Source organism: Patiria miniata, unplaced genomic scaffold (assembly GCF_015706575.1).
Source record: "Patiria miniata isolate m_02_andy unplaced genomic scaffold, ASM1570657v1 HiC_scaffold_1, whole genome shotgun sequence".
In the NCBI taxonomy this organism is placed as follows: domain Eukaryota; kingdom Metazoa; phylum Echinodermata; class Asteroidea; order Valvatida; family Asterinidae; genus Patiria; species Patiria miniata.
In genome coordinates, this window is record NW_024037047.1 from 17,556,390 (window position 1) to 17,582,994 (window position 26,605).

Here is a 26,605-nt window from a genome sequence, read left to right on the forward strand (position 1 = left end):
GACAAACATGGCAATTTTTAATAGGAAGACTATTTCTTTTCCCAACAATGATAGCATTCATGACAGTTGGTTCTGCGGTATCTTTGCCTTTAAAGGTAGAGTCCATCATTTGCAGCCATCCGAAAAATAACTGGCGTAATTATTGTTGAAAAACTAACTTGGTTGAAAGATAGTAAGGAGACTAAACTCCCTGTGAAATTATTCTTTCTGGGAAGCTGTCATTTTGAAGGAATCAACGAAAGAAGGCATTTCCAACGGTGATTCTTAAGAAGCACCGTAGGAAAATTTAAATTAGAAGTTCGTTTTGTTATTCAGCGCAGCGCGCACAAGTATTCGAACGACGCACACGCGCGCGCGGTTGTTATAATTCGTCGGATCAGTGCGCGACGTCGCGTATAGTTGCAATTCAAAACAATTCAAAACATGATTCAGCAACTTTTGATTTGAAATTGAGATCTTAGAATGCTGTTTTTCTCGGAATGTACAGCTGAAGCTTAGCTGAAACTTTATCAGGTTAGTTGCTCAGTATCCTTCATTAGATTTTGAACTCTTTTGTTGCTTCAAACGAACAAAATGCACAAATTACAAATGATGGACTCTACCTTTAAAATGTTTGATACCTGATTTGTCGTGTTTGTTTTCAACAAGGAACACTAAAACATTTTCAGTCTCCTGACACGTTGAATACAGTAGGATATCACTTTGACGAAAAGTCCTGTAATGAACACCACTTTAGGCTCCCAATATTAAAGGTAGAGTAGAACATTTGTAATTTGTACTTTTCCCTTTGATGCAACAAAAGTGCTCAAAATCTGAAGACAGATGCTTAATAACTAACCTGATGAAGTCTTAGCTCTGTGAATGCTGTATACGTCGAGAAAACCGAACAAACATATACACACTATTCTGGATCTCGGTTTCAATTCCAAAGTTGCCGAGTCGTATTTTGAATTGCGCCCTCTTGTGACACAATCCCGAAGTCAACATAATCATTCTGACATGATTCTCATTCAGCCAGTCCTCATCCATTCACGGATTCACCCAATTTACAAACCAACTACAAATTACAACACATTGGGGTGGATTCACGGAAGTTTCCAAAAATGTGTCACCTGACTCACCTTTGAAAATTACCTTTTATTGTTGCTTTCTTCAAAATGACAGCATGCCAGAAGGAATAATTTCACAGGGAGTTTAGTGTCATTACTATCTTTAAACCAAGTAAGCTTTTGCACAATAATTTGGTTGGTTACTTTCTGGATAGCTGCAAATGGTCAACTGTACCTTTAAGTTTTAACTACAAAGAGTTGGCAGCCAAAAATTGCTATTATTTATCGAATGACTACTATACTGACTTATCTTTCTGTGGACCCCATTTGTTTGTTACAGTGAAATTATACTGTTCTGTATTCTAAATTTTAAATTTTCTATTATTTTTAAACTTGTGCAATGGTCACTGACTTACTTTGGCTGTCTATCAGGTGCAACATACGTCCGATCTGATTGGTCAGGTATAATGTCTGGTTCCAAGACTCGTGAGATCTCTCGCTGTGCTTCACGGTAGATTCGTTTCAACTCCTCTGCCTCACCTGAAACAACACAATCTACTCATTATAAAAAATGACTGAATTGCCTCTAATAATTCTAAAATAAAAAAGGAAGCATAATCTGTTCACGGAACTGAAATTAAAGTACCAGTCAATGCCAGTACCTGTACAACAAAACATCTACCGGGTATCTTGCTGCAATTTTTTAAAGGGAATGTACAATATTTGCTTTTACTTCAATTTTCAGAAATAAATGGATTTGGAGGATTAATATGTTATAGAAAATATTGGTAAACTGACTTGTTTCACATTTTGGGCTTGTAGATGCTGGAAAAATAAAAAAAACCTATCATGTTCTTGTAGTCTGGTTACCTGACCCCACTTAGATGAAACAGAGCAATTAATTCACTTTGGGGAATTGTAGGGTCAGAGAATCAGTCTAGCAGGCTTGTACCCCTTCAGAGGTGTGTAATCAATTGCAAAGAATAGTCAGAATAACTAAATATGAAAATTTAAGAACAATTTTTGAAAAAAGCCAGTTTTCTCCAACGCTGGTCGGCCGACCAGCGTTGGAAAAATACCAGTTTTCTTGAAAATGTCAGCACACCAGGAGCCACGATTTTAAAGGTTGCTTTAGACTGTCATTTCCTAACAATCCAGTAAGGTATTTCGTGATAATTTGATCATTTCGTTTTTTGATGTTTGCAAATGTTGTATTTTCCCTTTAAGCTCTGGCAGGAGTTTCTACATGTCACTTCGCGGTCGGTCGGTCGGTCTGTCACCGAAAAATTGACCCGAACGGAGCCTCCTATGTTTCCCCTGAACTATAACTACTAATTGTCCAAAAATTGACCAAATGCAATGCCATCGTCAGTAATATGCACTCTTGGCGAAAGTTTTCGGAACACGCCCCTTTGTCTCGATCGATGCGCATGCGCTTCTATTTTGCATATGAAGTGAGACTTTTCGGAACTGGGCCAGAGCTTATTGTGCACTCGCGCTTGTTCTTCCGCAGGCTAGTATAAAAGTCATTTATCGTTTCGGTTTGCGGTAACACCATGCGGTAATAACTACTGCTTAGAAGATATTTAGTTCTGAAAAGAATTATTTAGTTCTGAAAAGAACTAAATATAAAAGAACTAAATGTACCACATGGTATAAGATTTGAGGCTTTGCATGGTGGGGTATCGGTATCGTTTCGGTTTGCGATAACACCATGTGGTAATAACTACTGCTTAGAAGATATTAGTTCTGAAAAGAACTTGTCCTGCTTATTATCAACTTTGCTAAGTAGTTTTTTGTTCTGATAAGAACAGTCCTGCTGTAAGTTCTAAACGAACTTGTCTTTGGTCTCAACGTTTCGACTAGCCTGCTCTAGTCATCGTCAGGAGACTGTATACCACATGGTGTTACCGCAAACCGAAACGATACCGATACTCCACCATGCAAAGCCTCAAATCTTATATAAAGTCATTTATCTTAATAGGCATTAGAGGTGGGATTAAAATCTGGATTTTTGAAAATTCGATTTGAAATTCACTATTTCGTTTGGATTTTGGAAACCAGGGCCCAATGTCATAGCGTTGCTTTATGTTAGCATAAGTTGGGCTTTAACAGAAAATCCTGTTGTTTAAGCACTATTTTATTGCGTGGGGGTACTAATGGTTGAACGCGCATGGAGATTTCTATTGCCACAGATTAAGCAACTTTTCCTCTAGGTTTTTGTGTGTTATTACACTGCTTCACACCAGTACGCAATTTCAATAAATTTGTTGAACCATGGAACCGTGGTCAGAGTGTTTTTAGCGTGTGTTATTTGCTAGCATTTTACATGAAACTTTCATCAAATACATGTACGTCCAAAATACCAGCCTATAACATATCTCATATTTTCTTTAATCTGGGTCCAGATCATTCCGACTCGCCCTGTACTGTGCAATTTGAAGAGTTAAAGATATAGTCCATCATTTGTAATTTGTGCATTTTGTTCGTTTGAAGCAACAAAAGTGCTCAAAATCTAAAGAAGGGTACTGAACAACTAACCTGATGAAGTTTCAGCTCAGCTTCAGCTGTATATTCCGAGAAAAACAGCATTCAAGGATCTCAATTTCAAATAAAAAGTTGCTGAATCATATTATGAATTGCACCTGAATTCAGCGTCCGAGACACGTTCTCGCTGAGCCGATTGCAGCTACGCGATGTCGCGCACTGATCCGACGAATTATAGCAACCGCGGGTGCGTCGTGCCAATGCTTGCGCGCGCTTCGCCGAATAACAAAACAAACTACTAATTTAAATTTTCCTACGGTGCGTCTTAAGAAGCACCGTTGGAAAGGCCTTCTTTCGTTGATTACTTCAAAATGACAGCTTGCCAGACAGAATAATTTCACAGGGAGTTTAGTCCCCTTACTATCTTTCAACCAAGTATGTTTTTCAACAATAATTACGCCATTTACTTTTGGGATAGCTGCGAATGATGGACTATAGCTTTAAATGTAAGAAAGACAGAGTGATGTACAGTCTTTGTGGTGAGAGGGGAGAGTTTCAAGATGGAAGGCAGGGGTTTGTGGCAACACTCACAGGAGGGCAGAACATCTGAGGTAATTATGGCTACATGTTCAGGATCATTCCATCAAGTGGTTATAACCCAGAGTTGTAATGACTCGAGTCAATGTCTCGACTCGAGTCCGACTCGAGTCACAATTTTTGGTGACTCGACTCGACTCGAGTCCCTAAGGGTAAATGACTCGACTCGACTCGAGTCACTGCGAGTAAATGACTCGACTCGACTCGAGTCCCTCATCAGAAGACTCGACTCGACTCGAGCGAAGGCTAATAAGACTCGAGTCCCAAAAATAAATGCGCAACTTTGCGAAAAGTATTTGCAATGACTTACGGTGCAAAATGTATGCTCACTTCACTTTGCGAATAGCAGTCATGTACAAATATACAACGTGTCACAGACTCCCACCTCATGGTTCTAGAACGCACAAAATACTATCCAGGAACCCGATTGTTAAACACATTTTCTAATTCGCTGTTTCATCATTGGTTTTGGGCGATTTCTTATAAAGCTCTTGGATTCGAACGCTGGCTAAACTTATGGCCTCCTTTCATAAATTTTGGTATATATAGTGTTCAAATATTCGTGACTCGAATTGACTCGAGCTAAATATTTGACTCGACTCGACCTTTTGACCTACTGACTCGACTCGACTCGAGTCACTTCTTTAAAATGACTTGACTCGAGTTACTTCTTTAAAATGACTCGACTCGAGTCACAACTCGTTACAACTCTGTTATAACCTAGATTGACAGGGATAACAGACAGGACATTGGAGGGTTGAGGAGGGGTGCTACATCGAGTCCATTACTCACGAGATGTGGAGAGTGAGCGAGGTGAGTCTCTGCTTGATGAGCGTCCTGTTGAACGTCCTGATTTAAGGTTCCAATCATCACCACTATGACCCTGGTTGACAAATGAATATCCTTGTTAGACAAAATTGATAAATACCTCAGACAGTTTACCCATTCCTATTGGTCGAGAGCCTGTTACGTGGGTGATCTTAAACCACCGGTCAAATACAGCTGTGTTCTGCACCACATCACGTAGTACGCCCCGTGCATGCGCCAATCTCCATATTAGGAGACTTTTAGCACTACGTGCGCAAGGCACATACCATAGACACTGCCAGATGGGTGCTTCACAAAACATGAAGTAAAATCGTGGGAGAAAATCGTTGGAATTTTGTCAATTTTTGACTTATTTTGATTTTTTGACCAAAGAAGTATTCATGAATGGGAATAAACATGTGCTTGGCTGGTTTTAAACAAGTATGTCTGGTCACGGATAAAGGCCCTCGCCATCGGTTCAGCTCTGGCCATTATCCACAACCAGGCTCCTAGTTGGTTTTAAATATCCTTGTTGAAAACCAGCCAAGCACATGTTTATTCCCCTATTAAAAAGTTACTGTTTCTTTGAAAAATGTTCTGTATAGGCAATATCATACTACAGCTACATGTACGACGCATACATTTATGTATCGTCACCATTTTCACGAAGAGCCACATGTGTCGATTTTGAAGAAAGAACGTTTTGGAGAAAATCGCAAGAGAAGTTCCTCCTATTTTAAAACTGCAAAAACGACTATTTTGCAACACCTTTATGCAGTAAGAAAAGATTAACATGATTCTTTGAAAGGTAAACTTTTATGTAAACCCAGTAATTAGAATGAGCACAATAGTTAATAAACCAAACTTCATTAGTAAAGATGTGTTTCCCTCCGTGAAAATGAAAATCCATGTTTCCTACATTTAGGCTCTTTCAGTTCAACGTGTTTTTCCATAGGGAAGGAGCGTGTGTGTTATGCGCGCAACTGATAAGGTAATAAAGATGTGTGGCTCTTCGTGAAAAAAAAATTGCACTTGACCTACTATTACGCCTTTCCGTCCAATACGTTTTGTACGCGTTCAAGGGGCACCTATATTCGTGTCTCTTTGTGAAAATGCAAAATGTTCTAATTGAGATACCTGCTTCTTGCATCATTAATGTAATTAAGAAATTAATGATGTTTTGCTTACAGAAGCATGTCAAAATGGTTAAGTAGGAAGTTTAATTTAGTGCAATGCGAAATACATGTAGTGAAAAAAAAACCTCGAAATCGAACAAAATTGTCATTTTTGACATGTGTGGCTCGATCTTCGTGAAAACGGCGACGATATACTGTACATGCAGAAATGAAAAAATAACAAGGAAAATATTGAAGTTAAAACTAATGGAATTTTGGAAAAGAGGACTGCCAAAGTCTGACTCATCAAACTCAATACTTGGTGGGTAATATTATATACTACTGGTCTGAATCCATTCTTGTGTTATATCATTGTCCTCATATCGTTGTCATATCTTCTGCCATGGATAACAGGGTGATTGTAAGTCATCATCTAATGGTTCAATATCCAACATTCTTCCTTACTTTTTGTGGTCTGAGAGGTAGCAATCTTCCATTGGACAGATGACTTCTCCCGCTGGCATTCAGTTCTAGTGATGATGCGGCCTGATGGAATGCATCCTCCTCATTCACTAGTGTTGTCTTCTTAAAAGTACGCTCATTGACGGAGTTCAACTCTAGAGGGGGCACTGTGAGGTCGTTACCATGGAGACTGAGCTCAGAGGAAGAGGATGAGGAGTATGCGTCAACATCCAACCTAGAGATGAAAATCAAGCAAATAAAGTCTGTCAAGTCCAAAGAACTCAAGTATTTGATTTCTTACAGCCGACTTAAAGTCTGAGCCTGGCCAGCATGTTGTTGACAGATTGACCCGTGAAGTAGGAGTCAACTTGATTTAAAAGGGCACTGCATTCAGCGTGATGCTGAGCATGATGGAGAAGTAGGCTAATTAGACTATGGGCTCCGTGCGCCAACTAAAGAGGGCGCGTTTTTACCATTTTTGAGAGCCCCTTGGACGGAACACCGCATGTGCGTACAGTACTGGTTCGCGCGCAAAGTACACACGACTTATTTATCCTGAATGTGCACAAAGCTAAGCCATAGTGTCTTCGCCCGTGAGCATCAGGCGTCATCGGCGCGCCAATACCTTCACATTTACCTTGCGAAGGTCTCCTAGACTAATCCCCGCCCCCAATAACATTGGATCATTCGAAATATGCAGAGGATGGACTGGGAACCAGTCTAGGTCTCCCCAACTCTCCTTTTCTGGCCGTTGACGGGGTGCTTGTGCACGGAGCCCATGGACTCCATGCTCAGTTACACCTTCAACGGTTACTAAGGGAGAGTTAAGGGAGACCACTGGGGCACATGCTAACATCAGACGACGGACGCATGACCCTCACGTGAAAATGCCAGTTTTACGCACATTCAGAAATAAAAGTAGCTGTGCGCATTTCTTGCCCTACGTAGACAAACCAGTTTGCGCATGTGGTGTGTCCCGCCCACTGGGGCGCTTGACAGTGATCACAAAGCGCCCTCTACTGTCCATGCACGGAGTCTACAACACTTCATCAGAGTTGCATACCTTGCAGTATTGACGGCATTGAATTGCTTCTTGAGTATTGATCCAGTCCCACTACTCTGTAATCTGAATCCGGAACCACTGCCGCTGGGTTCCTTAGCAACGCCTCCATCTTTGGTACTGCCTGTTTCCTTGGCAACATCAAATCCCCGGGGTGTCTGATTGGGCGTCTTGTAGGGCCTGTAGGGGTACTGTTAGGAAACATAATCAAATTGACAATAGAAACTTTGTAAAAGTGCAACAATATCTTTTTTGTGTGTGGAGTGCCATGGCCTCGTGGTCTGGACCATCGAACTCAAGATCTGTGGGTAATTTAGCAGGTTGTGGGTTCGAGTCCAACCTGGGGTCATGGTGTGTGTGCCCTTGGGCAAGGCACTTTTCCACTCATTGCTTCTCCCCACCCAGGAGTAAATTGGGTACCTGTCATAGCATGGATGGTTATTGTGATTGATTTTAGCTGCTTTGAGCCCAACAGGCAGCATCGCACTGTATACTCCTCAGAGAGCTGAGATGGTCACTCAAGAGTAAGAGCTGAGAGTTAGAATTTGGCAATGGAGCTTGATCAGATGTAACTATGCTAGTGTGAGCGCAAAGCCCCAACGGCGTGGGTTCGGGGCCCGCTGAAGGGCCCCGAAAATTGTTGGATTCTACATGTACAATGTAGATGCTCTGAAATGCGACCTGAGGCAATTTGTAACCACTTTAACCAATTCAGGGGATTCACAATGCAGTGCGCCACCTAGAGTTTGCCACGGAGAGTTCATTTTTCAAGGTCACGGACGACAAAACATGGCCGGCCCATTTGAATGAGTGTCAGTAGAAAACTTGAGCTAATTTGTTATAGATTGGGGCAAAGCGTTCTGCCGCCTTACAAAAAAACTCCATATTGATAAAATGAAAAGAAAAGGGCAAACAGATACCCGAATCATACGCTTACGAGCTTTCTGGCCGGGAAAACTAACAATTTCAAATGTCCCGCGCTGCGAATTTGTCGACCATCTCCCACAATGCACTGGGAAAATTGAACTCTCCGTGGCAAACTCTTGGTGGTGCACTGCATTGTGAATCGCCCGAATTGTTTTTTAGCAAAAGATCATCATTTAAACATCATTTTCGAGTTTTATTCATAATTTTTTTACGTGAGAAATCCCATGTGCGGGTGAGAGCATGAGAACAACCTGAATGCGCGAGTCTCAAGCTCAATATGGGTGAGATTTGGTAGCCTGGGGTCACCGACTGGTTTTCATTGACCCAATCATTGCCAATGAGTGTGCATTTACGGGTAGTTCGGGAACCGGGTACCCTATTGAAGTAAAACACGGGAACCAGTAAAAGAAACCCCCAACCCCAAAATTTACATCCCGGAAGTTGCTGTTCAGATTGTTTATAAAAGTGCACACAAAAACATTACAAGTGTCGGCACGTGTGGTCTAGCGGTGGAGCACAGGATTCGTGATCGAGAGGTTGTGGGTTCGAACCCCACCGTGGCCATGCGTGTTGTGCCCTGGAGTAAGGCACTTCACCTCAATTACTCCTCTCAACCCAGGTGTTAAATGGGTACCGGCATTATTCAATGCTGGGAAGGTAACAGACTCGCTGTGGAGGAGGTGTGGCGATCCCCCCACAGCAGCATATGAGTCTGGCCCAATCGCTATGAAAGAGAGATGGGCACTCCGTTCCTGTGAATACAGGTTCGTCCCCTTTACCTTTTTTTTTTTTACAGTGCGGGTAAAAGGATTTAGTTCTGATGCACACCCCTTGATGAACGGGAAGAAAAATAATGTTCAGTACATTTTACTGCTCCCGCTAATCTAGTGCCTTGAAAACCTGTGTTTGGTTGACAGTGTGCTATATAAATCTTAAATTTTATCATTAAATTGAATAAGGTTAATTCCTACTTTATATGTCAAATCTCCCGTAATCACCCCCACATAAACTTCCTGTAGCTCCACCCACCTTCTGCTTATGTTGAAGCATCTTCAATGTATCCATATCCATGGGGCCATCGCGGGCTGATTTGGGTCGCGGACGACAACAGATACGACACAGCACGAAACAGCAGCAGCATCCCGTACACAGCAACGCAAGACCACCAAAGACACCCAAGACAATCCATAGGGGGGTCAGGTCAGGGGGCGAGGTCGTTGCTACGACGACGACCTCAAGAAACTCTGCAATTAATTATAAGACAGGTACACAATATGCCAAATCAGAAACATAACAGTATTATTTGATATTATTTTTTGCTTCTAACCAAAGACATCCAAATTTACTGTATATTAAAAACCAAAAGCTCTCTTCTGAACAAACTGCATTGGATAAAGTTGTGGTAGTAAAATGACTTGATACAAAATATAAGTCAACCCTCCTAAAACAATAATAATACCGGAGTCTTATATAGCGCACGTATCTACCAACAATGGACCGATCCAGTAAGCCCCACCCACTGCGCACGTGGGCAAATTAACACGTGCTCCTCTCCAATGCCACACTGCATTTTCCTGCCGCGCGCATCATACGCGCGTGCACGTATGTCGGACTTTTGTACACGCCTGTCGGACATAAATCACGGCTGTGATTGGTCAGAATACCATGGGGCGGTGCTTACTGGGTCGGTCCATTAGGTACTCAAAGCGCTTGAAATTATGTCTATTTTAAAGACAGGTAAATGAAGTTTATGAGAAATGTGAGACCCATTATATAGCACCTTTATAAGGACTTACAAGGTGCTGCGGCGCATATTGCAGCCACTGCCAGAAACACCGAGGCAAACCCCTTCTCTTAGCGATAAGTGTTACTGGGTTCTTTAACGTGCATTACACAACAACACACGGGACCTACGGCTTTACGTCCCATCCGAATGACGAAGCAATAATGGTAAAGTGCCTTGCTCAAGAGCACAAAGACCATGTTCCTGTCGGGATTCGAACCCATGTACCAGGGCACACGAGTCAAACACCGTAACCATTGGACCACAGCCCCCACTATGCACACATACATTCTGTACAAAGTTGTCCTTTCAGTCAAAATCAATCAAGTGACTGTTTTTAACAGTTAAGAGCTCCCAGCCTACATAAAGCAGGATTGACTGGTTGTGACTGTAACTTGATACAGATTTCTTCTGACTGTAGGCGATTGATTACCCAACTGTGCCTATACCACTTGCCTGCTTTTGTCTGTTGACTTAACTTGACTAGTCAGAGTGCTTGCTTGAAATATGATCTGACTGTTGGTGACTAGCCTGTGTAAAAGGCATGGCAGGGGAAGAGGATTGATGTTTTTGACTGTCTGTGACTGCTCAGACAGCAGGAGGGTTAATGTGACTAAGCAGGGCACTTTGCATGTGCTGTAACTATGCTGAAAATATACTTTTGAAGGGGAAAACGTCTACTTGGAAGGTGATTTAAAAGAAAAAAAATCAAAATTAACAACTATCGCGTACCAGTTGGATAAGATTTGACCACTACTTGGAGGTAAAATGTCATCTCTTGGAGGGTCAATTCACTGAATATTGCCTTGGACTCCCCTGCTGGAATACTGGTATCTCCCTCTGCTATGTAGAACACTAAAACGACGTTGGTTGGATAGTTGACATCACGTGATAGGTCAATCACCTGGGTGGGGTAGGAAAAACAGGAATAATATAATAATTCATGAGACAGCGTCTCATTCCACAAGGGTGTTTTTGGATTAAATCTTCCAAGTATGTCTTGGCTGTTGTAGTTCAGATCTTAAATTCTCTCTATGTTTTGTAATAGGGCAGTTCCACAATGTTGGACCTACATTTCGGACAATTCAGTGTGAATAATAAAAGTGACAATTATACACAAGAATTTTATTCTGATAAACTGTACGAGTTAGTTACTACAATTATTTAAAACAGAAAGTAATCGTCCAACTTTTTTTGCTGTAATAGAAATTGGCTCGAAACACCATGGAGTAGACAAACTGATGTTGTTGTGTATTTATTATTGATTTTTTCCCAGTTTTACAGTAACGGCTGAACAGTTGAACATTGTTAGAAATATTTCAATACAATACTGATAGCAGTCTTCACAGTGATATACATGTTTCATTCGTGTCATTTGAATTTTTGATTTTTTTATAATTTTGTGGAATCGCCCGATACTGACAGTCTATTGGGCTGTCTGTCTGTCTATGTGTTGGGCTGTTTGTTTGTTGGCCTATCTGTCTGTACCTATGCTGTGTTTCCATCGATAGTAACAGACCTGCACATGTTACAGCCATTGGTCTTGTCAGTGCTGTTAGTTTGTTGTCTATCTGTAAGGAAGCCTGTTGGTCAGTTTGTCTATTTGCATGTCTGTTTGTTTTACAGATACATTGGAATGCTGCTATATCGCGAGATCCACAGAAATTGTATGTACATGTAATAGTGATCGTTCGGTATACTGATTTTAAGCTGCTCAGTGCTGGTGCTCCAGTACTCACTTTTCAATAAGGGCAGGCTTCAATAATGACTGTTCGCGAAGTCAGCGAAGTTCGCGAACTAATTTTGATCCCAAGTTACGAGTAAACATCGAGCTCTGCAGGTTCATTTGCATCGCATGACAGTGCGCCTTTGTTATGCTAAAACTATGCTAATATGCTACAGCTGCTGAGTTCGCGAAGTGTGCGAACATATCGTACGTGAAGTTCGCGTAACCAGCTACCGGTCAGTGCTCCGGTAATATTCAGGCTTTGTTGCGTCGGCGGTATTAGTTATTAAACCGAGAGCAAGGCGCTGTGTTCCCGAATATTTTCCTGAGATTTGTTTTTTGATAGGTGGCAAATTTCCGACACATCGTTTGTTAAATGTTGACAAGTGGAAATCAACTTCCTGAAATCGGAATGAAAATTCCTTACCGCAAGTTTCTTGACCCTTGGGCAATATTTTAACTTCACACCCTGCGGGATTCATCTAGCACAAAGACTGCAAAAATGTATTGTCAGGAAGCATTTTCCCTCAAAATACGGTCTAAATTATTTGTACAGTACATGAACTGCACTTTTTTATACAAATTAACCACCGATTGTCGTGATACGGAAAAGTGTACTATCCATGGCTTCTGATTTCTGCATTCTATAGAACTTATTTATTGGAGATGTTGTCTGCATGTAGTCCTTTCAATTTTTTCTTTGTAATGTAGAATTAGTGAAGAAATGTACATCGGGCCTAATACGTTTATCAATAAAACAACTTCAAGTTGCTCTCGATCTCCCCGGCCATGCTCAGAGTTTCACCTCGAAAATAAATACTTCCGTCTTTTTGAAATGCATTTTTTTAAAGCAATACAAAACAAATTCACTTTAGAAGGAGGTATCAATATAAACTTTATTTTAATGCACCCAAACCAAATATTGGAGCCGAACAATTATTCACTTTTATGCGTAATGACCGCAAAAGCAATTAAAACATCAACCGTTATTTTAGAGGGATATTAAAAAGCGTCTAATTAGGATGGAATAAATAATTTCCCGTTTCTTCAAAACATACATATGAAAATTTCGTTACAGAATTGGACAGAAAATCTAATAGCAATAAACTGAAGAGTAAAATAGCACCCTTTAGGACCTCACCCTGCACGCCCTGGTAGTTACTGAAAGACGACTTTGAACACGTGCCAACTATTGACTAATGTAATTACACAATTTTGGAGCTTACTACCTACAGCAATGGGTTGCTTTCCCCTTCTAGTTCTTGGAAAAATAATAGCCACCTGTCGCTCTTCTGTTGACATCTTTCAACAACAATGTTTGCTTGCTTCCCTCCAACCTATGATCTGTCCTGTTTCAAGAGGAATGCTGATTCCTAACTTCTATTCTTTTAGCCTTGTTCAGGGCATTTTGTGACTTGCTCCAGGAAAAGGTGATATAAGTCGCAATGTGCTTTTACGTGTAATATGGCCCGCTGAACGTTGAGAGGGTGACATTTTCCGTCAAAAATCCAAATTCCTTTTTTTGGGCTTAAATGACATCTTTGAAACCTAAAGTTTGAGGATTCATTCACAGAAAAGTTGATTTCAATGAAAAATGGGGAAAAAAAATTACCTTATTTTGTGTGCATTGTTCTCTTTATTTAACATGCAAAAACTATAATTTTAATCAATGTGCAAATTAGCCACAATATATACTAATCTGGTTTCAAAAAGTCACTTTTTCCCAAAAATCATTGAAAATACTCATTATAGAATCAATATCCAAAGTTTAAAAGTGATAGTAAAACAGGAACATATTGGTTGCTAAGAGATTAAAAGTGAGTTTTTCACGCCCAAATCTACAACAGAGCCAGCTATTTCAAAGTCTGTTTTCTCAGTTGTGTAATTTGAACTCCATGGAACTAATTAATATGCAAATTCGTCGTATCTCCACAACGAGAAGGGCTATACAGCTGTGTCATATACCAAATGAAAGCTTACATTGTGGGCTTTCCAGTCGTGCATATAACTTGAATTTTATTTTTCACGACTTATATCACCTTTTACTGGAGTGGGTCACAAATATGCAACCCTCAAAAACCCCAACTTCATACCTGTGCTGTGTTGCCATCGATCGTAACGGCCCTTTTCCTTCGTACACTCAGCAGAGGATCGTTATCAGGGTTGAGTTTTTCCAGCAGATCTTGAACGGCCGTGGCACGTTCATCCTTACGGGCCTTCCCCTCAGAGTAAGCCCTGGCAATACTGGTCTCCATGGCGGTGATGAAACCTCTCTCTTTGACATCGACGTCCTCTGAAATAGTAACATCTGCAAGAACGATAATCAAATTCTACATGACGTGCACAAAAGTTGTGTTAACTCATTAACCATAACAACTTGCAAAAGGACGTTCATTTATACCTAAGACAGTTTACGCATTCCTATTGGTCGAGAGCACGTCACGTGGCCGGTCTTAAACGGATGCTAGCCAGTCTTAAACACTTTTCCAGTGTCACATGAAATTTGGACTCCCATGAAATCCGGTGCCTTTTAGCGTTTCATTGGTTGAACGTTCACATTCCTCCCACATGCATGCGCAATACTACCAGTGAATCAGTATTTCATGGTCCGAAATTCACACTACACCAGCCCCGCTGCATTTTGCGCCACAACTCGCAGTATGCGCGACGCGCACGCCAATGTCCTGGTAAGGTAACGAGTTGTGGAGGGGCATTCCATATTATAGTCAGAGGGGTGTTTCGTAAAACATGAAGTAAAATTGTTGAACAAAATGGTTGGCGACGTCTATTTTTTGACTTGTTTTGATTTTTGGACTGAAAAGATTTGTTTTTTGACCGAAAAAGGTATTTATGAATGGGAATAAATACGTGTTCGGTCGGTATTAAACACTCTGTTTATAAAGACTGGTGGGAGTCTGGATGGGTGATAATTACCTAGGCGAAGCCGAGGGTAATTATCGCCCATCCAGACTCCCTACGGTCTTAAAGAGAGTGTTATAATACCTCCCGAACACACATTTATTCCCTTAATAATGAACGCCGGATGGTTCAACTACTTCATCAACAATTTGGAACCGGACTGCAGGACATGGTTTCATCACTGGTTACCGATAACTGTGCAAATCATAATGCACAGCAGGGAGCCAGGACCCAGACGTTTTGTGATGACTTTTTTTTACCAGAGTATGACTAGAAATCTGCAGAACGCCATGGTCCAGTGGTTACAGTGTCTGACTCATAAGGTGCGTGGGTTCGAACCGTACCAGGAATATGGTGTTTGTGCCCTTGGGCAAGACACTTTACTACAATTGCCTCTGTCCACCCATGAGTATAAATGGGTACCAGTGAGGGTCGAGGACCGATTGAGCCCTGCTGCGTGGTCCCATGGCCTGATGAACGGGGGAATTATTGTAAAGCGCTTTGAGATTGATGATACGATGAAAAGCGCTATACAGGGTGGTTAAAAAAAAAGGAAACCCAACTTCAAGGAATGAGTATGGACAGACGATATGTTTACTGGCTGTAAAACTGGTATCATCTGGAAGCGTAATCTCTATGCTTTTCAATGATACCGTGTTTAGGTTTTCTGAGTCATTCATCACCGAGCATCATTGTCTTGAAAACTGGATGCAAAAATGCAGTTGGTTCACTTTCATAAACAAAATCCACTGGGCACGGTGTGCCTATTGTTACGGAAATGTCTGTGAAATGGCTTAAATGTTAATCCTTGGGAAAATTGAATTGAACATTGTTTTTGAACGTGGCTTGGTCAAAACGAGAAATTCATGACAAACAATAAAATCCAGTTTTGAAACCAACCCGACTTGATTTTTTGGTTTCTTTTTTGGCACTCATGTCTTCTTCTTGAATACATATTCTCTTATTGACATGAAAGTGAACCAACTGCAATTTCGCATCAGAATCTCATGACAGTGGCGCTCAGTGATGCATGACCCTGGAAATGTAGACAAGGTATCAGTGAAAAGAATAGAGATTACGCTTTCAGATGATACCAGTTTTATAGCCAGTAAACATTTACCGTAGTCTGTCCATACTGGTTCTTCAAAGTTGGGTTTCCTTTTTATTGAAACACCCTGTATAAGCACAATTATTATTTTATCGGTACGTTGCTTTAGTACGCAGAACCTGTGTATAATTCACCACAAATCAACCACTCTTCAACTAACCGTTCTCACCAGAACTTACTCCACGTAGCAATATATATCTGACACCAATAAGCAAAGTCATCCAATAAACAATATGAATCAGTTTCTTTTATCCGTTTTATTATAAAAAAAAAAAATTTGTTTTGATGATTTCTTCCATTTACAAACAACCAATCATGTCTTTTGGGAGAACACTTTTTGTATTCATCTTCCAAAAGGGCAATTCCACGGTTACTTACATGTACTTTTGAGTTTCCTTGGGCTGTAATTACCTTACTGAAAAGGTTTAATAACTGTTATCCCCATGGTAGATAGAGTAGACCTAGACCTACCTAAGCACCAAAGATGACATCCAGAAAAATGTATTAAGTATGATAAACAAGACGCACAAAATTGGTTACTAACATTACGAAAATGTAACGTGAGTAACTGATTTTGTGCGTTTTATTTATCATACATAGCACATTTTCCTGGATGTCATCTTTGGTGCTTAGGTAGGTCTAGGTCTACTCTATCTACCATGGGGATAACAGTTATTAAACCTTTTCAGTAAGGTAATAACAGCCCAAGGAAACTCAAAAGTACATCAAAAATGTAACGTGAGTAACCGAGGAATTGCCCAAAAGATCTTTTCTTTAAGAATAAAGGACTCACCTACTTTCAGCCAGTATAAATTTGTGGAGAATGACTGATCCAATGTTGGGTACGTTGAGCTGGTTGTCATGGCAACTGTTGCTGTTGTTACAGCTAGGAGTCTTCGACTTGACGGTTGATATGGTTCTGTTTGTGACATCAGTTGAAGTGACTTACTAGAATAACTGGCAATGGCAGTAGAAAATGCTGGCAGTGGGCTTGCATGCAATGAAGGCAAAGCAGTTAGTTGTGGAGTTTTAGTTGATGAACTAAAATCCTCAGCAGATAGTCCACTAGTCAGACTTGACATAGGTGACAGAGGGCTTGCATGCAATGAAAGCGAAGAAGTTAGTTGCGGAGTTTTAGTTGATGAACTAAAATCCTCAGCTGATACATGTAGTCCATCATTCATACTAGACATTGATGGCAGTGGGCTGGTAAGCAATGAAAGCGAAGCAGTTAGTTGTGGAGTTTTAGTTGATGAACTAAAATCCTCAGCGGATAGTCTATCACTCATACTAGACATTGATGGCAGTGGGCTGGTAAGCAATGAAAGCGAAGCAGTTAGTTGCGGAGTTTTAGTTGAACTAAAATCCTCAGCTGATGGTCTGTCATTCATACTAGACATTGATGGCAGTGGGCTGGTAAGCAATGAAAGCGAAGCAGTAAGTTGCGGAGTTTTAGTTGAACTAAAATCCTCAGCTGATGGTCTATCACTCATACTAGATATTGATGGCAGTGGTCTGGTACGCATTGAAAGCGAAGCAGTTAGTTGTGGAGTTTTCGTTGATGAACTAAAATCCTCAGCGGATGGTCTATCACTCATACTAGACATTGATGGCAGTGGGCTTGTAAGCATTGAAAGCGAAGCAGTTAGTTGTGGAGTTTTAGTTGAACTAAAATCCTCAGCTGATAGTCCACTAGTCATACTTGACATAGGTGACAGAGGGTTTGCATGAAGTGAAGCAGTTAGTTGCAGAGTTTTAGTTGATGAACTAAAATCCTCAGCTGATAGTCTATCACTCATACTAGACATTGATGGCAGTGGGCTGGTAAGCAATGAAAGCGAAGCAATTAGTTGCGGAGTTTTAGTTGAACTAAAATCCTCAGCTGATAGTCTGTCATTCATACTAGACATTGATGGCAGTGGGCTGGCAAGCAATGAAAGCGAAGCAGTTAGTTGCAGAGTTTTAGTTGATGAACTAAAATCCTCAGCTGACAGTCTATCACTCATACTAGACATTGATGGCATTGGGCTTGTAAGCATTGAAAGTGAAGCAGTCAGTTGTGGAGTTTTAGTTGAACTAAAATCCTCAGCTGATAGTCCACTAGTCACACTTGACATAGGTGACAGAGGGCTTGCATAAAGCGAAGCAGTTAGTTGCGGAGTTTTAGTTGATGAACTAAAATACTCAGCTGATTGTCTATCACTCATACTAGACATTGATGGCAGTGGGCTTGTAAGCAATGAAAGCGAAGCAGTCAGTTGTGGAGTTTTAGTTGATGAACTAAAATTCACACTATACGTGTGTACAAGCCCAGTTACAGAAGACACAGCAGGCAATGGGCTTGAAATCAATGAATACAACACAGAACTTGAAATTTGTGGACTTTTTGTGGATAAACTAAAATCCGTAGTTGACAGTCCATCAACCCAGCTGGAAAATATAGGAATGTAGCTCGGAGTCAGCCCAAGCGACGGACTACGTAGTGAAGTTTGATTCGATGATGGAAATTCAGCCAATTTACTGGAGATGGCTGGTGTTTGATTTGCAGATGATGAAAGCGAAGAAGTAGGATACAGAGCTTCCGCTGAGGGCAAGAATGTGCTGAGCATACTACCATCGAAGGTGCCAGAAGCTGGCAATAGGCTAAAGTGGGAATAAAGCGAAGAAGTTTGAGGAGACTGTTTAGCTGAAGAGAAGATCTGACTTGATGGTGAAAGTCCATCAAACATGGATGAGAGTAGCATTTGATCTCCATGCAATGAATGTGAAACAGCGGTCGGTGTAAACAGGAAAGTACTTGACAGTTGCAGTCCAGCAAAGGAACTGGGAATGAGCATTTGTTGGCTCGGAGGTGAAGACGGAGAAGGTTGTGATGCTTGCATAGCTAAAGAATAATCTTCATTCAAAGTTGAAGCTGCAGCCAATAACTGACTTGCAAGAAATTTTGAGTTTAGATCAGAATATAAGTTCAGAGAATTTGTGCATTGATTGTTGGCGGTGGGTGATTGTATTTCATGCAGAGATGTGCTGACACTGATCGAGTTGCTACCAATTACACTGATTTTGTTCAAAGTGCTCACGGTACCTGGACCAGATGTCGGATACGGCGCTACTTCAGTCATTTGTTCTGTGGCGAGACTTGTTGTCAAGGGCATTCGGTACGTTGTTACCTTGGCAACCACATCATCAGTTGGCTGGGCAGTTTCTAAAAGATTGGATGACAATTTACTTGGAAAAGTCATTGATGATGATGGTGTTACTATGGTGACAGCCTCGGTGCTCTGATGATCGGATTCAAGATGGCTGCTGTGGAATAACGGATCTCCATCAACTGATAAAGAATCCCTCAGAACTGCATGCGTTGAGGCTGACATTTCCATGGCGACGAAACCTGAATAGCTGGTGTGTAGAGGGTATTCTTCAGACAGTGCAGCAAGATTCACCGAGACGTCTATGGATACAGGGAAAGTGTTCTCCAGTTTTGATGACATTCCGTTGCCATAGATAAGACTTGGTGTCTTTTTGTACAAACTCGTCATTTCTGACATGCTCACTTGGTATGACCAACCTAAAGTGGCTGAAGAGAACGGTACTGATTCTGTATACACGTCAAAACTTGGCAGGATTTGTTCAGAGGTGTAGACACTTGATGCAGTAGGTCTGTTTGTTGCCGAATCATGAACACTAGAAAACAGCAATGGTTCACTCGGAGAAGGTATCACAGACCCAGATACAGGAACTTGTGTAGTCTTGACTTCAAGAAGAGAGTTTGGGGGACTTGTGAACATTTGAAAATGCTGTAAAACACTACTGGCTGTTTCAACAACATAACTTCCCAGATCAGCTGTGACTATATTTGATACCTGAAATAAGTCTAAACTTTGATCAGACGCTGACTGAACAAGGGAGGTACTCATGGAAATGAGCGATATTTGTTCATCTTGCTGTAAAACAACTGTTTCCATTGGTGGGGATGAAACTGATAAGAATGAAAGCTGTGTTCTTATTGGCTGGTCTGAAAGCATGGATGACACCTGTGTTTCCATTGGTGGATTTGAGAGCAATGATGATGCAAGCTGCCTTCCCATTGGCCCAGATGTTAACCCAAGTGTAAATGATGGCGTTGAGTGATTAGCAGAATGAAGTAAAGCAAATGAGGTTACAGATGGCAAGGCAGATGCGTTGCTAATGGCAACCATAGCGGATGAAGCGCTGGCTTGCGAGGGCGACAAACCTTGTGTTGATTGGATGAAGTCCGATTGGTGAGAACTCATGATGAGATCTGACTTGGATTGGGTAATCACGCTGCTAAATGCAGAAACCTCAAGTAATCCTGGAAGAAAAGAAGAACAACAAAGAGAAAACATGAATTGAAAAATGAGTAATTTATCTTGCATTTTGTAGATCTATTGGTAACAAAAATGCTGTGCCCAGAGTTAACTTTTCTTTTTTCTTGTGGCCAATATTATCTAAGTTCAAGTTCAACTTAACTGTACAACAAAACCCCTTGGTTAGGCCAAAAAAAAAAAAGAGTCGGTCTCTGGTCAGCGCGCGCGTCGATTTTAATCATGCGCGTCAATCTTTTTTTTTTTCCAAAATGTTCCGCGGTAGCTCCAACAGTGCCCTCTATTGCCGCACCTCCTCAATTTTTTTTTACCAAAGAGCACCAAGAAATGGGAAATTGCACCAAGGCAAATGATCGAGAGCACCAAGGCAAATTATGAAGGATACCAATGTACATGAGGACACCAAAAAAGCACCACAATAGTACCCCACCTTATCTGTACAATCCAAGCTTGAAAAAAAAAAAAAAGCCGCGTCGCTGCGTCAATTCCGGAACTTTGGTCTGACCAGAGACCGAATATTTTTTTTTTTTTTGCCTTACTTGGCATTCTAATCCTGGCCAGGCCCCAAATTATTTTTTTTCCCAAACAATATCTGTAGTACAGGATGTTAAGCGCCCTCTGTGATACTTTTATGATAGGTACGCAGGTATCACCATGAATTTTCAGGATGTGCTGAGCAGTTCAAAAGCTCAGTCAATAGGGTCGTGATTTTGTACTGCGAGGGATCCCCGCGATGTGGGTTCCAATCACCATTTTTACCCGAATTGTTTTTCTTTTCTAATCTGAGGCTTTGGAGGAAAATAGTCTGAATTTCATTACACGTGTTCGAATTAATTTATTTTTTATCAAATTTTATTTTGTTTCTCATGTCTGGATGAAGTTTGGGGAAAAAAAAAAATTGCAGCCAGGCCTGCCTGGCCTAGCAGGCCAGCATTGATCATCTATGCATGCTTTCTTTTGGGTTGTACATACAGGTAGTTCCTTTTCATATTCCCCATCTACAAGGGCAGAGACCATACTGTATGAAAGGGTGGTGCTAGTGGTTGGGGTGTGGTCATTTTGCTGTTCAGCGGGTCGAAGGAACATCAGAGGGGATTTTTGGTTTGTTGCGTTCCAGCTAAGTCTCTGTGATTTTTATTCTTTGATTTATCTCCCCACCTCATATTTTTTTTTGGCTTCAATTTCTTGGATTCATGCCGTTTTTGCCAGTTACTCCAGGGCCGTATCATATGTCCGGCGCCTCATACAAATGTAGGTCCGACGCCTCATAAGTCCGAAATTTCTGACTTACGAGGTGTCGGACTTATGAGGCACAAATTCCGCCTCATACATGTAGGTCCGATGCCTCATAAGTCCGACAATGGACAAATGCTGTTTCGGACTAATGAGGCGTCAGAGCTATGAGGTGTTAGACTGATGCAGCGTCGGACCTATGAGGCGGAATAAATCAATTTTATGCCTCATAAGTCCGACGCCTCATAAGTCCGAAATCTCAGGCTTATGAGGCGTCGGACCTATGAAGCGTCGGAGTTATGAGCGGACCCCGTTACTCCAGCATCCAGCCCCAGCACCTTCCTGCTGTACTGGTCTCTGCTTCAAATGTATTACACGCATGTAATTTTCATTGCTCTAAGGTATGTCTTTAACCCTAACCCTGCCAGACGCAACACAGTGCATCAGGTGGAAAAGTCTGGTGCACTTTGATGCATTCAGCTGCCAACACTAGTGCATAAACAGCTGCTTCTGAGACAATGAGAGCTAGTCCCATTGAACAATGCCACAGTTGTATCCTGCTGCATTCAGTGACCACAGACTCTGAAGCAGTTTGGCCTTGAGACTTAAATTTGGCCTGATGGATCTTGCTACACTGGGCAGGCTTGTCACTTAGACAAGTGTTGCATGTTGCTGCGTTTGGCAGGGTTTCTAGCCAAAATACCCTGGAGGGTTAGGGTCAAGGAGTTTTCTTTAAGCCCACCCCATTTTCTTTGCTTTTTTTCTTAATTTCCATTTTTAATAAAATTGTTGTTTCCTGGAGGGCCCTCCGAATTTCTGTGTCGCTGTGTGCCTTATTTTCTTTTGTGCTGTTCGGGGGAATTGTTTTTAGATGCTATCCATTTGGGTGGCACCCCACCACTTATTCAGACTACTCAGTCCGTTACATACTCATTGAATTTAACACCTTTTATTTTAGGTGTTGGATCTTATTTACAGAGTCTTTCTCTCTCTCTGTTGACTACTTTCACTGTTCAGTATTTTGGGATTCAGCATCCTAACTTTCATTTCATGTTAAGTATTTTATAAGATGGAATTTTGCGTCGGGTGATATAAATCAAATTAGGTTTTAACACTTTATACTCAGTGTGTTACCTCCCGAGTGAAAGCTGGAAAAAATGACTTGGGTGGGACACGAACCCACGACCTCCACGACCTCCTGCTTTCTAGTGCAGATGTCTTACCACTCGACCACCGAGCTAACGGCATCGGTTGGCTGGTTCGATTCTAATGTACATAGCAGCGGGTACCGCATAAACTATTATAAGATGGAATTTTGCGTCGGGTGATATAAATCAAATTAGGTTTGAATATACAGTGTTTAAACGTCAGTGAAGGGAAAAACCTAATTTGATTTATATCACCCGATGCAAAATTCCATCTTATAATAGTTTATGCGGGGTGACTGCTCTATGTTCCGACACCCCTATGTTCCGACAACCTAGATTGTGTTACTCCCGGTTAGGGTTAGGGTTAGGGTTCGGGTTAGGGTTAGGGTTAGGAATAGGAATATGTGCAGTCGGAACATAGGGGTGTCGGAACATAGTGGTGTAACCTTATGCGGTACCCACTGCTATGTACATTAGATTCGAACCAGCCAACCGATCCCGTTAGCTCGGTGGTCGAGTGGTAAGACATCTGCACTAGAAAGCAGGAGGTCGTGGGTTCGAGTCCCACCCGAGTCATTTTTTCCAGCTTTCACTCGGGAGGTAACACACTGAGTATACAGTGTTTAAACGTCAGTGAAGGGCAAAACCTAATTTGATGTTAAGACTTACCCACTGTTGAGGATGTCAGATTTGTCGATACCAACCCTACCGCCACTACAAGCCATATTGCTGGCATCATCCATGACATCACAGCTACCTGTGAAAGATGCATTCTGCTAACTCTTCATTGATGTGATGATGTCATCTCAGCAGTGCACAGTGACCGGGCTTCGCATCCCATGGCATTTGATGCACATATCAAGAACATCTTCTCGACTCTACACAAAAACCCGGGAAATTGATTACGGCCCAAGTAGAACATCATCCCAATTGCAGTTGGGAATCCAGTTAACGATATCGGTACTAAAAAAATGAACGAGTCTTCAAAATGTGGTAACTTTGATAAAAAAAGAGTTTGATTGGTCAAGCTGTTTCTGGAATAATGCATAGTAATGATGTAGCATGCACCAATGAATACATGCGTGTACACGCAAAGGGGGTGCTGATTGCAGATTGATCAAGTCCAAATTGCTAACTTTTGAACCACATGTACATGTACGCACATGCTCTGTACATGCACACATGTCGGTATAAACATGATAAAATATGAGTGTTGTACAATGTACATGTATACATGTACAGTGAGCAAGCATTGTATATGTGTACCCTAACGTGGCGCACTCCAATGCTTCCCCTGACGTTCCTCATGTAGTGTCGCCAAACTTTTTTGTTGAGAAACTTAAAATTCATTTGGTTAAAGCTATAGTCCATCATTTGTAATTTGTGCATTTTGTTCATTTGAAGCAACAAAAGGGTTCAAAATCTAATGAAGGATACTGAACAACTAACCCGATGAAGTTTCAGCTAAGCTTCAGCTGTACATTCCGAGAAAAACAGCATTCTAAGATCTCAATTTCAAATCAAAAGTCACTGAATCATGTTTTGAATTGTTTTGAATTGCAGCTATACGCGACGTAGCGCACTGATCCGACGAATTATAACAACCGCGCGAGCGTGTGCGTCGTTCCAATACTTGTGCGCGCTGCGCTGAATAACAAAACGAACTACTAATTTAAATTTTCCTACGGTGCTTCTTAAGAATCACCGTTGGAAATGCCTTCTTTCGTTGATTACTTCAAAATGACAGCTTCCCAGAAGGAATAATTTCACAGGGAGTTTAGTTCCCTTACTATCTTTCAACCAAGTATGTTTTTCAACAATAATTACGCCAGTTACTTTTCGGATGGCTGCAAATGATGGACTATAGCTTTAAATACTGGTACTATTATTACCCTAATAGGCCTAATGCTTCTAGCTGAACCTTTGTGAACAATTTTAGTGTCCTGAAATTTAGTCCGAAATTCAAAGACGGTGACTTCCGGAAATTGGGCACAAATTTGGCCGAGAGTTCCCTAACGTAGAGTACTTGAAGAAATCGCAGAAAATCCCACATTAATTTACATTTAAGAATTTCTAAAAAGTTGATCAATGATATCGGTTTTAATGAATCATTTTTATCTGCACTCATACGCAAAGTTTGTCTGCAAACTGTTATATTTTTGGGGCAAATTTTCAAAGGGTTCATCATCTTCATTGTGCACTTCTAAAAAACAAATTGGAAAATCACGCCAAAATAGAATTTCCCTTGAATTTTGTAGCGGGTACGTAAACTCAAGATTTATGAACGGGAATGTTTAGAGCTTGATGAAATGCTACTTTCTGTGAAAAAAATGAGGTAACAATTTTGCTCTAACAACTTAAAGGGAATATACATTATTTGCTTTTGCTGTAATTTTCAGAAATGGATGGAATTGGGGGGTTGGAAATATATAGCAAATATAGTTACACTGACTTTTTTGAGGTTGTGGGTTCGAAAATGCTATAAAAACCAAGAAAAACAATCGTTTTCCTGTAGTCTGGTTCCCTGACTCCATATAAGAAGAAACAGAGCAGTTTACATACATTGGGGAATTATAAGGTCAGGGAACCAGTCTAGCTGGCTTGTACCCGTTCATAGGTGTGTAACCTATGGCAAACAAGTGCGATGGTCAATTGGGGCCAGTATTTGAAAAAAAACCAGTTTTTTTCAACGCTGGTCGGCCGACCAACGTTGGAAATTGAAACAAAAATACCACTGTTTTTGAAAATGACAGTATACCAGGTGCCATGATTTTACAGGATGCTTTACATTGTCATTCACTAACAGTCCAGCAAGGTATTTCAAAATGATTTGGTAGTTTTATTTTTTGATATTTGCAAATGTTGTATTTTCCCTTTAAACAAGGCACTAGAGGCGAAAAAATAGTGTGCCACATTGGGGGCTGTGCCACATCTTCGCTCGTACCCACCGCCCTGCAAACAGGGCGCTGGGAAGGGCTGATGAGCTTCACAGAATCTTGTGAAGGATGTGACCTATGACCTATGTATAAAGCATCTGGCTGAAGCTGTTCAAGACCGCAGTTAGCCAATGCGCGCAAATGCTATCCGAAAGCTTCCAATTGAAATGAACACATTCCATACCAGATGTGTACAAATTTTGAGTGTCGCATAATGCAATCATTGACCCTTCGTGAATTCGAAACGGAGCCTGAGCAAGTGACCGAATCGCAAATTCACAACACAGATAAGTTTTACAGATTTTCAAACATTATAATGCATTTCAACGAAAACAAAAGCATTGATGAATTGGAATAAAAGAGTAATGAATCAGTCTTAACGGCCATTTGAAACATTGCAGGGTCATGGTTGTGAGGACTTGCAGGTCACAGGTCACACAAAATCTATCCAATCAGAGTTTGAATTCATCAGCCGTTCCCACTCCCAGCTAGTCTGGTTCCCAGACCAAAAGATTCTGACTATTCCTGATGAATCTTAGGTCCGGTAGCCTCCGGTAATACATTGTATTACAATTCAAGTCACGTTTTTCCGAAAATGGTAACTTGTCATGCTTAAAACATGTAAAACTAAGTGATGTCTTGACATTTTGGAAAAAAATGTTACAATCTGACGCCACCTGTTTCTTCATAATAATCATCTCATTAAAGGTCATTCATCTGTTCATTGCAAAAATGATGATTATTGATAAGACATGAATATTGGACGTGTTGGACTGAGTCTTAAGTCAAGAAACATTTCAAATTTTGTGGGGAAATACTTAGACTTAGCTTAGTCGCTGAGACGTGGGGCACTGGAGTCGCGGAGTCGCAGAGACGCGGGCCAATAGAGGGCACAATTCTCG

The 26,605-nt window shown here is 41.1% G+C and overlaps 1 protein-coding gene across 3 annotated transcripts in view; it reads right to left on the reverse strand.

Moving 5' to 3' along the window:
- Positions 1 to 26,605, reverse strand: part of LOC119724005 (signaling mucin HKR1-like) — a 63,152-nt gene that overhangs the window by 35,236 nt on the left and 1,311 nt on the right. Inside the window, exons 2-11 of one of the 3 annotated variants that reach the window (XM_038194943.1) lie at positions 23,437 to 23,645; positions 20,275 to 20,373; positions 16,834 to 16,959; positions 14,107 to 14,321; positions 11,020 to 11,191; positions 9,534 to 9,748; positions 7,581 to 7,768; positions 6,521 to 6,752; positions 4,926 to 5,016; positions 1,466 to 1,589 (exon numbers count right to left, since the gene is read on the reverse strand). In XM_038194943.1, coding sequence (XP_038050871.1) covers positions 1,466 to 1,589; positions 4,926 to 5,016; positions 6,521 to 6,752; positions 7,581 to 7,768; positions 9,534 to 9,748; positions 11,020 to 11,191; positions 14,107 to 14,321; positions 16,834 to 16,959; positions 20,275 to 20,373; positions 23,437 to 23,539 — 1,565 coding nt within the window. In that variant the 5' untranslated portion in view covers positions 23,540 to 23,645. Of the gene's footprint in view, positions 1 to 1,465; positions 1,590 to 4,925; positions 5,017 to 6,520; positions 6,753 to 7,580; positions 7,769 to 9,533; positions 9,749 to 11,019; positions 11,192 to 14,106; positions 14,322 to 16,833; positions 17,496 to 17,716; positions 20,374 to 23,436; positions 23,646 to 26,605 lie in introns of those variants that run through there. The other 2 variants (XM_038194935.1, XM_038194929.1) reach the window with 2 other exon arrangements.